At 52.8% G+C, this 13,378-nt stretch overlaps 1 protein-coding gene across 3 annotated transcripts in view; it reads left to right on the forward strand.

The window, feature by feature from the left end:
* The window catches only part of CUX1 (cut like homeobox 1), a 349,697-nt gene that overhangs the window by 323,793 nt on the left and 12,526 nt on the right, over positions 1 to 13,378 (forward strand). Inside the window, exon 25 of one of the 3 annotated variants that reach the window (XM_073884183.1) lies at positions 1 to 705. This exon is cut by the window's left edge and continues 17 nt beyond it. The exons of the other annotated variants lie outside the window; for them this stretch is intronic. Within the exon in view, the coding sequence (XP_073740284.1) occupies positions 1 to 374 (374 nt within the window). The 3' untranslated portion in view covers positions 375 to 705. Of the gene's footprint in view, positions 706 to 13,378 lie in introns of those variants that run through there. 3 annotated transcript variants of the gene reach the window in all.

Consider the following 13,378-nt stretch of genomic DNA (forward strand, 5'->3'; position numbering starts at 1 on the left):
CGCCGCCGCCGCCGCCGCCGCCGCCCGAGGGCCCCGCCGACGGCCCGGGGCCCGTGCCAAACCCCGCCGCCGCCGCCGCCGCCGCCCCTGCGGCCGGGGAGGACGCCGCTACCTCAGCCGCCCCGCCGGCGGAGGGCCCCTGCCGGGCCCGGGACGGCGCCGACAGGAGTTCCGCTTTGCCAAGCACCAGCGCGCCGGCGGCCGCCCGCAGGGCCAGCTCGCTGCAGAGCCTCTTCGGCCTCCCGGAGGCGGCGGGCGCCAGGGACTCTCGAGACAACCCCTTGAGGAAGAAGAAGGCCGCGAACTTGAACAGCATAATCCACCGCCTGGAGAAGGCCGCCAGCCGGGAGGAGCCCATCGAATGGGAGTTCTGAGAGGGCGCCGCCCGCCCGTCCCGCCGAGCCGAGCCGGGCCGAGCCGAGTCTCGCCGAGCCGTGCCGAGTTTGGGCCAGGCTGGGCCGAACCAGGCCGAGCCGAGTCTGGCCGAGCTGGGCCGAGCCAACCCGGGCAGGGGCCGGGCCGGGCTGGGCCGGGCTGGGCGGAGGGGCGGGCGCCGACTCCGCGGCCTGGACCGTGTTGCGCACTTACCGCCCTGCGGGCCACAGGGCAAAATCGCCATAGGCCAAGGTGCATATAGAAAACAAAGGAGCATTAAGCCCAATCTATGTCGTGTTTTCAAGGAAGAAAACGGAAATGTGTAGTCGAGCTTTTTTGTACCCTGAAGTGTTTTTTTTATTGCCCTAAGTGATTTCCACAGGTTCTGGAATAACTCTTACAGCTTTGCCTTGCGCCCTCCTCTTTCGTGTGGGCTTTAAAAAAAAAAAAAAAAATCAAACCCACATATTAAAAGGGGGCTTTTTATCTGCCATCTAATGGCTTCAGAGCGATAATACACTATTATCTTCTTAAACCAGGAAAAAAAAGGGGGGGAGGGGGGATTTTTCAGAAAAATTAAAAAAGAAAGTTTTTGTAGCTGTTCAGTTGCCACTAAGAGATTGCACAGTCAAACCGACTCTAAACACACTAGTTTGGATTCCTAAATATTTTCAAGTAAAGAATCTTCTCGTTTGAAACTTTGAATTAAAATAAAACACATTTACTCCACATATTTTTTAACAAAAAGAAAAGTCACATCAGGAAACTATCTGATTTTGTGGTAGCTGACGTAGTGTTTTCTTGTACGTGAATAGAATCCTGACATGTAGTGCACATTGATCCATAGCTTTAACTGACTCTGGGCTTTTGCTGGCCAGGGTCTGTTTAATACACTCCATTCTAGGCCAAATCAGGACAAAAAGAAAAGATCCGAATCTAGGTATTTTATAATCTGCTTTTTAACCTCTAACCGCAGAGCACGCTGATCAGACCTCATATCTCGGAGGTTTAGGAGACAAGTTAGAACTGTAGCATGTCCCCGTTCATTCTGTTTAATTTATGGTGTCTACGTCTGTGTTAGCGCGTCTGCACACGTGCGAGCGTGTAAAGCAAGGAGGAAAGAGTGGGCCGCCGAGGTGGCAGCAGGCAGTCGGGGGGGCCGCAGGGGCCCGGCCCGCGTGGGCAGCAGGCTTTCCTTGGCACAGAAGGCAGCACACCGCACAGCACTCTCCCGGGCGCCTGATGGACTGAGCCCCACCAGGGGCCGCTGCTCCCCGGGCCTGGGCAGGGCTCTCACGCACGCACGTGCGCGCGCGCTCTCTCTCTCTCTCTCTCTCTCTCTCTCTCTCTCACTCTTCCCACCACAAGCACTGAGGACTGTTGACGTCGTGGGAAGTTTCCTTCCCTGCAGAAGAGAGAACGTGGCAGTCTGGGCTCTGCTCCCACCCCTGTAGAGATGGCCCACACTCACACCAAAACGTTGTTGCTCTTCACTTCCAGACCAGACCATTCATTGGCCCTTCATTCATTCTGCCTCTTGGAACAGTTCTTTTATGCAGTCTAGGGCAGTCTAAGTACAAATCAGAAGTCTAACTTGTCTCTGATTCCTCCTGTTGTCTATGTGTATATGCGTGAGAATAGAGGTGGATGAGAGTGTGTGTGTGTGCGTGTGTGCAATTTTATACGTCTGTGTATTTTCTTAAGTACCTGTGCACACATAGAGTGCATTTACTGCCACCTTTTTTCAATAAGCTGTTTTATCAGTTACGGCTTCTACAAGTTTGCTAATTTAGACTCCTTTATTGCCATATCTTTAAACTAACAATAGATGATTTCGGTATATATATATATTTTTTTTTGCTTATTTATAGGTGCTGTATTTTATTATCTGATTGTTAGGAAGGGATGAAAGGGGCAAATATTCTTTAGAGGGATAGACTGCCGGCAGTATTGGGTATAATTTACAAGATGTAGTTGTCATACTGTATATTACTGATTGAAAACTTTTTGACCGTATTGTGTATCATTGAAACCTTTGTCTTAGGTCAACATCTTTGGATGGCATTTTAATGGTGCATTCATTATTTCTTAAGTTTAATTAATATTACCTTTTTTGATTTGGGGGGGGTGGGAGGGAGTTATAATTTTCAAGGTATGCTCCCGCTATTACACCTCAGTGTGCTTGTATTACTTAACTTGTAGGACTTTGACTGTAAGATGTGAAACCACATTTCTTGCATGATGTTTTAGGAATTATGTAGTTCATTTACAGTCTTTTAACCTGCAACCGCAGCACTTAGTTCAAGTTTTCACAAATTTAAGAGTCACTACACTAAAGACAATGCCTTTTCATGAATAAGAAGTTTTCAGAAGGCTCTAGGAGGCTGGGAGGCAGGCTGTTTGTCTTTTGATGGTCGTATCATCTCTGAACTTGATACCTGGTTCAGTGAGAAGAGAATTCAAAATGGAGGAGCTTAAGGGGAAACAGATCACCATCTGGCTCGATGCAGGTGCGTTAAGAAGAGCGAGTGTGCGTTAGTGACCCCCTAGGACAGTGAGTAGCAGAGCCCCTGACAGTACTGTGGTGTCCTCTCCACGAAAACCTCGAGGGAATTTTGTCATCGTGTGTGATGAATCTCTGAATATCTGATTTTCATTAGAATGAAAAGCAGGGAGTTAACCAGAAATATTAAGGGTAGTGTTTTAGTTTTAAAGGCATGACTGTTATTTACAAAGGTGTTCAATCCGAGGAAATGGAGAAAGTAGAGGTTTGGCCATCCTAGTGGCCAAATAGTAACAGTCTAAAACAGCCACTTTGGCTCTTCCAAGCGATTTAGTCCTTTTTGTTGGGTTTCGTTGGTTTGTTTGTGTTTTGCTTTGTTTTTTTAAACTAGGTTTTTGTTGATTTCCACTCTCCCTTTTTTTGCCAGACTTACATCTGGGTGCTCGATACAATCAGTTGGTTAAAGTTTGCTTGCGGTTCTGTGTTTGTATTTTTTTCTCTATTTATTTTTTTTTTTTTTAATTGTGATCCCAACCTGATGATCTTTTGTGTTAAGCTTTCACTGTCTGTAATACTTCTAAGAGCTGCCACTAAATAACAGAAACCTTTCAGGGGGTCGGGGGGAGCGTTCCCCCCTCCTCGTTGCACCCCTCAGTTTGAGTCTAAGGGTTGATCTTTCATCTTGATAAGCAATATTCAAGTGCCTTGAACAGCATCCTCTCCGGGGGGCTTCCCTTCAGCTGGCTGGCATTCCAAGCAGTAGCTCCCACAGGCAGCCGACCTCCTCCTCTTTATGCTCCATCAGTTTAAAAAGCTGATTTGTACCTCTCCCCTGGGGAACACGGTTCCGTATAAAACACTAACACTTAATTACAAGCTCCATTATACCATTATACCATTTTAAATGGCTTCTTTTTGTTAATTGGAGGCAGTGTTCCTAACTTAAGGTTTTTGCCGTTACTTAGCTGGCTAAGTGGAGGCTCGGTATAAAATCAGTGTTCACGTTCAGCCTCCTGACCCTTGGGTCCTACCCACCCGCCCTTGTGGGGTATCTGAGGTGGAAGGTGCACGGGTTCTGTCCCAGACCTGGGCCCGCTCGCTTCCACCGCCTGGCTCCCAGGTGACCGCCAACCTTGAACTTCTGGATCAGCCGGGATGTCTGTGATTTCTGTCCGCCAGCCCGCCCGCCCTTTAGAAAGGATCACCACAGCCCGCTAGCTCGACTTGATTATTCTCAGAGCCGACCTGCGTGAGGAGTATCACCACCCGAGGTGGCTCGTGGGCAGCAGACTGTCCCGGGACGCAGGCTTGGAGAAGTCTCCAGGAAATGCCAGCATCTTGACTCGTATGACTACTATCAAACCACGGCCACTCTGTCTGTAAGAGTGAGGCAAAGAGATGACAGTTGTGGCCTCCCTGCCCAGTGTCCTTGCTTTCGGCATCTTTGGTCTCTCCCCACTGAAAAACCATCCTGTCTGATGCGGACATTCAGGTCCGCTGGCTGGTGGTCCAGACCCAGAGAGCTACAGAGCTTTGTGTTGAGGGTTTCTCTGCGCTCTCCGTGGCCGTGAGAGATCCTCCCCGTGGACTCCCCCCCCCCCCCCCCCCCCCCGGGCCCGGGCCCAGCCAGCCGGCTCTAGGAGGAAGGAAACCCCTTGTCTGCCTCCCTGGCCCGAGCCACGTCAGCTCATTGCCCTAAGGTCGTTGCCCCAGTCACGCCCTAAGAGGTTGGGACAAGAGTCACACCCCCGCCCGCCCCCCCCCCCCCCCCCCAGTCCCCCAGTCCAGGTACCTTCCCGGGGTAGGACTGGGTTTCTTTGTTCCTCCGCAGCGGTGATCAATGAACTCTATTGACATTCTATGCAATGTTTCTCCTCCCTCCCATTTTAGAAACACCTCACTGAAGATAGCGGTGGGGCCCCGGGGGGAGTAGATGCACGCCCGTCTGGGATGTGCGTGGCGTGAAACAGTGTTAGTGACTTACTCCATCTTGAGCTGGGGGACAACAGCCATTGCCTTAAATGCACTATGACAGGCGCCTCTTGACAGGCCTGTAAAAACAAAGAGTCTGCCCTTAGCCATCTCGAGCCCCCACTTTGGGAGGCCAGCAAGCCAGCCATGCGGGGGAGATGGAGCAAGGTGAGGTTCGGGCCTGCCACGGTGGGGGTGGCATGGTGGGCTGTTTGCCACGTCCCTTCAGGCAGGAGGTTTGGCCACGGTGGGGGTGGCATGGTGGGCTGTTTGCCACGTCCCTTCAGGCAGGAGGTTTCCTCCCCTCCCTGGATGGCCTGCCTGTCGGCACCCTCCTCCCCATTTGTCCCCTTCTACCTCACTAATCTGTGCTCCCACTCGACGCTTCTCCTTCCCCCACTCCCATCAGAACTGCGAGGCACAAGTGGGCTCTTGGGGGGTGGGGGGGGGCGGAGAGTGCTAGAAGCGTGGCGTTCATGAGTGTGTCTGGGCCTGGTGGGCAGGCTTTCCTTCCCTCTTTTGTGAGCACAACATGGACAGACAGCTGTGCTCCGCGAGACACATGGAATTTTCTCTTGACTTCCACCTGTCTCTGACGCTCTGACGGCTGCTTCCCGTGCAGGCAGGGGCGGTCTCGGGCCTCAGAGGGCCCTGCTCTGGGCTGCCCCTAACTGGCCACGTGAGGACACTGCCCCAGGATTCCTACCTGGCGTCGGGGAACTCTGTCTTTGTCTCTGGCACAGGGAGGCCGTGATTTCAGCTCCATTGTGAGACCTCCTTTGGAAGCGTCTCGAGGCCGGGAGAGGAATTGGCGTCCTCCTGTCCGCAAACCCGGTTTTCAGTCACATGACTCTTCCCAAGAGTAGACCAGTTTCTATGCAGTGCAGGAAACAACCCCAGCTCCCAGAGCCACTGGTTAGACGTGGGTCCACCCTCTCTGGTGGCCAGAGTGTTCTGGTGGAAAAGAATTGGAAGTGGGAGCCTAAAGATTTGTGCCGTCATCGGGCGCTTGGGCATTTGTCAGGAAAAGCCCACGGTTAGAAATCCACCCCCCCCCCCAGTGCTTTTGTGGTTTCGTGTGGGCCTTGGTGGCAACAGGGGAGCCTTTGTGACCCCCAAGGCAGAGCTCCCGCCCCAAGTGGCAAGATGGTGGCCTGGGCCTCCAATGTGACAGAGTTCCGTTTCCCGGTGCACTGAAAACGACCAGGAAACAAGTTCCCAAGGAAAGTTCCAGAAAGATCCAGCCTGTGAACCCTTAGAGATGTGCTGAAAGCTGGGGCCCAAACCCTCGGAGTGAATCAGGAAGGCAGAGGAGGGGCAAGGAGGGCAGTGAGCTGGGCAGGAAATGAGCCCCGCCCGAGTTCCCTGCCCCATCTTCCCCCCCACCTCCCCTCCAAAGATACTGTGACCACACTGTCAGTGGTATCTCCATTCTAATTTTTGCATGAAGTGACATTTAGCTTTAACAAGACATTTCCAAAGCGCCTAGTCTCCTCCGGAATGCTAACTTTAAAAGTTGGGCATTGTAGGCGAAGAATCCTAAAAAAGGCTAGCGAGAGAAAGGCATTAGGCTATGCATAAATGTGCACTTCCCCAACCCCCTGTTACTAACCTTTGAAAATAACTTTGAGTTGCTTTCCATGGGTCATTATAGTTTCTCCAATGATGTTAGGGTATAGTCTGTGTTACTGTCATTTCCGTAGCGTTTAGGCTTTAATTTCTACCACAAAATATGCTATATGCTATGTATCAAGCTTTCTGTGATCAGAAAGGAAAGGTGCCTTATATCCCAATGTCACGGCTACATCCCTATGGAAAATAATCAGAAGCACAGTGTGTACGGAAGCGTTGGGACTTCCGTTGGTGAAACCAGACACCGTTCAGCAAGATGCATTGAAAAAGTGGCACGGGGCTACTTTTGTTTGAAAGTTCCTCTCCTTTTTCGTTTTTCCATCTTTTGCTTTGCTTTGCTTTCTTTGCTTTCTTTCCCTTTTTTTTTTTTCGTAGTTTGCTTTAAACAGAAAGCACTTAAGTAGATGACTATGTGTAAAAAGCTCTGTGCAATAGAAATCATTTTTCATTTTTAAGAGATAATGTATTGCACACCAAATGAACTCAAAGTAAGCTTTAGACCAGGACGATTCAGGTTGTGGATGAGTATGTTCACTGTAGTTCCGTTTGTTCATGAACTGAAGGGAAAACAGGCCTCCCCAGCTCCCCCCCCCCCTTTCTCAGCCTGCCTCTTGCTGACCACCGAGCTAGGTGTGCAGGGCCCACAGGCCCCGGGGCAGGAACCGCTGGCTGGGTGGCAGGGGGGCGGGGGCGGGTGGGGGGGTGACTCAGCAGCTAAGAACCCTCCCGAGTGTGAGAACACAGCCATCCCTTCCAGCACTTAACCTTTTCTTGTTGAGATGGATTGACTGCTACTGACCTGCCAGTGTGCGTGAGGATAATTATAAAAGGATGTTTCCTTGAGAAGAAAAAAAAAAAAAAGTTTATTTCTATCTTCTTCTATTTATTGTTAGGTTAATCATTGAAGTTCTTATCAGGAGTGTATTGTTTTGTGGTGTTGTTGCTATAAATGCTTTTTGCTATCACTCCAGTGGTTACTGTCTTCGCCTCCTGCCCTCTCCCCCGCCCCCCCCACACACACCCCCCAAAAGAACCGAAGGGTCTGGGGATCGGACTGGGGGGCAGAGTGGGCTTCTCCAGCAGAATCAGACCTCTGGCTCCAGAGTAGCCACCCAAAAACTGGTGGTCTCCACGTGTCCCAACTGGATAAATGAGAGAGTTGAAGAACACTCATGTGAGGAGCTACAGAGACTTAGAAAAGCAAAGTTCAGTTCCCCAAAGCCTCCTAGAGCCTCTGGTAAGCCTTCTGGGTTCATGAAGTTTCAAGCGAGGCCTGGTCGGAGCGGGCGCAGTGGCCTCGTCGAGACCATGGCTTCCGAGGAAGAGAGTGGTTTCTTGCAAGGCTCGCGTGGGTTGCTCTGTTCTGTGGGCTTTTCTCGTCGTTGTTGTGGTTGTTTCCCTTGCATACAAAGTTGGGTCAGAACCATCTTGCGAAGCAACGGTGTTTCCGAGTCCGGCTGTGGCTTGAGGACCCTCGCCAGGGAGGTCGTGGGGGAGCCCTTTTCCCCCTCAGTGTGGTGAAGCGTGGAGTGGGGGGAACGCGTTGCTTGCTAATCAGGTGTGAAGGTGAGGTGGGGCCAGCCTCCTGGGCCCAGGAGGTGGGGGCTCCCCGCGAGGCCAAGGTCCAGGTGGGGCCACACAGCCGCCTCACTCTCCGCCGCTCCCAGAGGGCCCCCCAACCCCCGCCTCGCTTTCCATGCCATGCCTTCTTCCCCTTCTCTGAAATCGTTGGGGGTCCTGATCTTGTTCTCGTCTCTTTGAAAGAAAGCCCTCCGATGAAATCATCGGCCCCCATCCCTCCTCCCGCACCCCCCACCAAAGGGTTTTCATTTCTCTCGAACTAGTCTATGCATTTCTCTCTCTTGAGCCGTTTTCTGCCTCTTTCCTTGAGAAAACGGGCATCTCCTGTCCCACCGAGACCCCTCAGAAAATGCTGTGCATTTTGGAGACGTGAGGATTCATGCAAAAACTCTTACAGCATTTGAGAATAATTGGTCGGAAAATAGAAGTGGGGGGGGAAGGAAAAGTGGGTTTCCCCGCGTCCCTTTCCACTGAGACCTAGCTCTTTGCGATGTGCAATAACTACTTGCCATGAGAGCGGGTAGCGCCACGCTCCTGTCCAGACTACTAACACAGCACAAGACAAGCTCGCTCGCAGAGTGGCGGACTTCTTCCGGAATACCTTTCATAAGCTCAGCCCCCCCCCCCAACGTATCGTGGTGTCTTTACATTTTAGCAGTATTTTATATTTTCTGTAACGCACTAAGTCTTAGATGTTTTTAGAGCTCGTTTGTTAATACAATCACAGACTTTTTTTTTTAATCCTCACAGAGACCCAATTGACCAAAAACAAAAAAAAAAACAAAAACAAAAAAGAAAACCAACAAAAAAAAAAAGGCGTCATTTTTGTACAAATAGCTTCGAGAAGCCTCTGTTGTGTTGCTGTGACCCATCTCTGGTAACATTTTTTTTTTCCTTGCTATTTGTTTTCGACATTAAGAGTCAAAAGTTGATCCAGCTGGCGTGGGGGTGGGGGAGGCACCCGTCGGCCCCTGGCGTTGTCCCTTCGGTCCTTGGTTAGCCATACGATGTTTGTTCTCAGCACTGTACAACGGTCCCTATATGATATGGAGAAGCAATATCACTGTATGAAACTCACACCATGTATTATTATTATTCACTAGCACCCTAGGTGTGATAATTGAAGTAAATATCTTTTATACAAACACAAGAATGCGTGGGTTGTTTTTATTTGAAGTGCCCCGGCCTGAGGAGAAGCAGCAAACACTCTCATTCTGGGTCCAGAGGGCACCTCAAGAGTTGCCATGCCCAAAGTAGCCATCCCTCCGCCTGCTGGTGCTTTTGGTTCCGCGGGGCCGCCAGGCAGGTGGTGGCAGAGACCTGGCATGGGGTCGGATGCGCGGGGGTCTGGGCACCGCTCTCCACCGCGTCTCCATCCGGGCCTGCGTCCCTGTTCCACTTGCTGTTGCGGGCCTTACTGTTTGAGTAGCCTTGAAATGCTGACCCTCCTGGCATCCGCTTCCTTGTCTGAGAAATGAGAACACCGGCTCGCGAGGACCGGGGGTGGTGGCCGACGGTGCTGGGCGAGGCACCAGGCTGATGGTGGCTGCCTCGTTGAGTGGGGCCGGGCGGGGCCGCGGCCAAGTACCCCTGCAGGGCAGCCCGCGGCCTGGGCTAGCCTGCTGTGTGTGTGTGTGTGTGTGTGTGTGTGTGTGTGTGTGTGTGTGTGTGTGTTGGGGGCCGGCGGGGAGGTGACGTCTCTCGCTTTGTCCCTGAATCCTGATGCCAAAGACAAGCCCGGTGTACCCGGTAACGTGAGCAAGTGTGAGTGGAAACAGGAAGGAGGAAACGGTGTCTGTGGGTGTCTGGAATGGTCGGGCTCCTGAGAAGGGGGTCTCCAGCCAGTGCTCGGGGCTCTGCAGAGTTGGCTGCTAGGTGGTCCACGTGCTTCTGACTGAGGAGGTTTCTCATCTTGAGATCTAGAAGGTTGGAGGAGAATCGCCATTCTCACCGATGTGTGACGGGGCAGGGGGAATTGGTTAGTTGTGCAGTAATTTCTAGGTTCCAGAATGTGTATTAATTTGTAAGTTTCAGAATGTGACGCTCCCACATGTGGTACAGAAGCCTGAGCCATCCTCCCTCCAGTGGGAGAAGCCCCCGCAAGCACAGGACAGTCTCCCCCAAATGTCTGCCCCCATAGATGGGAGAAATTAGGATAAAACCAACAGAGCTCTGTTCTGACTCTGCTAACATTCTACTTCTCCGCTGGCTAGTTTAGGTATGCCCCCCTCATTAAAGATCTGTTAACTAAATTAAAACATAAAATGTGAAAAAATAAAACTAAAGAACACTTGGCACAAAGCCTTCTAACCCAGAAAGTCTCCCCCGGTGCTTTTAAAGTGAGATTTAATTAAGCAAAACTATAGTCGCACATGGTTCCGTAGGCCTGACTCTGTAAACGGCCAGCTCCCGAGGCAGGGAAGGGAGCAGGGTTTGGGGCTCCGACCATCAGGGTGGTGTCCCCGCTCTAGGCAGAGTCTCAGCCTCCCCGTGTGTGGCCTCCGTCTCCCTGAAGTTAAGTGGGTCTCAACAAAATGACCCCAGGAAATACGATTGGTGATATAGAGGCTGAGGCCACCTGATGACATGCATTTGACCCTTGAAAAACACGGGGCTCAGGGGCGCCGACCCCCGATGCAGTCGAAAATCTGCATATAACCTTTGACTCCCCCAGAACATAACTACTAATAGCCTAGTGTTGACCCGAAGCCTTACCCATGACATAGTCGCTGAACACATATTTTGTATTTATACGTATAATATACTGTATCCTTACAATGAAGTAAGCTAGAGGAAAAAAAGTTAAGAAAATCACAAGGAAAATACATTTACACTAGGGAACCGTAAAAAATCCGCGTGTAGGTGGACCCGCGCCATTCCAACCCATGTTGTTCAAGGGTCAACAGTAATCAGAGTGTGCGAGTCATCCGCTGTGATCCTGTCTGCTTGTGTTTTTGAAAGGGGCTCCGAGTGGCTGCCTTGGGTTGGGGTACGTCGCTGCCTCCTCCACAGTCCCTATCGTGCCGGCTTTGGGGGGCACGCAGCTTGCTGGTCTCCTCTTGGGCACGGCATTGGTTCCTGGGCAGGGGCGTGGGGGCCGAGCTGAGAACCCCGAGGGCTCAGGAGAGCTGTTTTGATGTTGGTGGGAGGCGGGGAGGCTTCTGGTCACCAGACCCTTGATCTGCGTCTGGGCGCCCCACCCCCAGGGCGGGGGGAGCCACATTAGTGGAAGTGGGATGCACAGTGCGTGCGCAGTGTCGGCCAGGCACTCAGAAGTGACTGCCTTCTCCAAGAAGCTTGGGCTCTCAGAAATGTCGAGAGGAAGGGCCATTTTTTTTTCTTTGTTCAAGAAGTTGGTTTGTGGACAGGTGAAAGGCTGCTCTGTTTGGGACAGCAGAGTGGGGGGCTCCGGGGAGAGAGGTTTGAGGACCCCACTCACTTCACAGTGAGGCATCGGGACCCTTCTGTGTGGTCAAGTGGCAATGCGTTCGAGTACCAGGGTCTTCTCTCACCGGCTGGTGGGCGACCTTGGGCAAGTCCTAGTCAATGCTCAGGAAACCCTTTCTGAGACAATGCATGAATTTAGCTTCTTTGAGCTTCCATTTCTGTCTCTGTGGAGCTGGTATGACAATGCCAGACTCACAGGGCTGCCGGAGCAGGGCCGGGGGGCGGCGGGGGGGGGGTGTGCGGGGAGTACCGGATGATGACACCTGTAGACTGTTCATTACAGCGCCCAAGCCCACGGTAGGCACTCAGGACTTGTTAGTGGTGGCGCTTGATGTGGCTGTTATCAAATTTGGTGGCTGGAGCGGCTCCCTCTGGTCAAAGTCCTTTCCACCTTGTGCTGGAGCCAGAGGAGCCCCTACCCAGGAGCGCAGGTTAGCCAGAGCTCCAGCGGTTGGGCCTGACCACCACCAGTGATGCCCAGTGATGCCCGAGATGCACGCAGGCTGGGCAGCCGAGTCCCCCACCCCCAGCAGCTCTCTCCAGCCTCTGCTAAAAATTCAGGTCTCGATTCCTGTGTGGCTGAAGCTGCCACGCTGGACCCGGCCACAGACAAGAAGGCAGGCCCCCCCCCGCCTCAATCCTATGGAGAGGGGGACCGTGCCTCCCACAGGGGCAGTTTCCTCTTAGAGGCCCATCTGACTGAAGCATCTGGTGAGGCTGCTCCCCGCCCCGGGACCCCCAAGCCCAGGAGCCTCTCATGTTTGAGGAGAGCAGATTCTCCAGGACAGTGGTTCTCAACTGGGGGGGACTTTGCCCCTCGGGACATTTGGCAGCGTCTGGAGGCATTTGGGGCTGTCGCCGCTGGGCAGAGTGGTGCCTCTGGCATCTAGAGGGGAGAGGACAGAGATGCTGGTAAACACCCTACAAGGCATCGGACAGTCTCCCCACACCCAGCAAAGAATGACGTGGCCCCAAATGTCAACAGTGCTGAGTCGAGGAGTCTGGGGCTCCTTGATGGACGTAGTCAGCAGATAGTCACGGAGAACTGCCCTGTGCCAGGGACGACGTGCTCCAGGCTGGGAGTCCGGCAGCCTCAAGCCACTCCCAGCCCAGAGGGGAGGCAGAGCAGTGCAGAACCACAGTCCAGGCCTTAAAATGGGAAAAGGCATTTGCAGGAGGCAAGGAGAGCACCCCAGAGTGAGGGGAAGCAGGTGCACAGAGTCAGCAGTGTAGCTGCTAGTCAGAGGAACAGCAAGCCCCTGGGCGCGGGCAGGGCGGGCAGGTGGCAGGGGGACAGCTGATGGGCATAGAGGGCTAACCGTGCCACTGATCTGAAGTGATAGCAGGGGACAAACGAGGAGCTTGCGTTTCCGTGGGGGCAGACGGTAGACCAAATAAGTAAGTAGGACATAGTGTCTTAGTGGTCAACGTTACAGGAGAAAAACAAGGTAAGGGGGACTGGAAGAGCAAGGTGAGAGGTTAAAGTTTTAAATCAGGCGGTCAGGGTAGGCTTCGCTGGGAAGGTAAAACGTGAACATGTCCTGCTGGAGTGAAGCAGGCTTGAGGGGCGGGGATCAGGCTTCAGTTTGGACCAGTTTGGACTCCACGCAGTGAGCTCAGGGAGAAGAGTGGCCTGGAGGCCACGCTGGAGAGTTACCAGATTTCAGTGGCACGCAAGGTGGCCAGAGTGAAGGACAGGAGAGCAGCATGTGGGGACAACTCCTGGGTCCCGCAGCGTTGAGAGCTTAGCAGGCACAAGGAGCAGCAAAGGAAAGAGAGGGCGCAGCCAGCTGGGCAGGAGACCCGAGAGGCTGCAGTGACCTGGGCACAGCGGTGTGCGGGGTCATCGGCCACCTTGGCAAGGACAGT

This window comes from Callorhinus ursinus, unplaced genomic scaffold, assembly GCF_003265705.2.
Source record: "Callorhinus ursinus isolate GAN/ISIS: 27379988/994484 unplaced genomic scaffold, GSC_fseal_2.0 scaffold55, whole genome shotgun sequence".
Taxonomy (NCBI): Eukaryota; Metazoa; Chordata; class Mammalia; order Carnivora; family Otariidae; genus Callorhinus; species Callorhinus ursinus.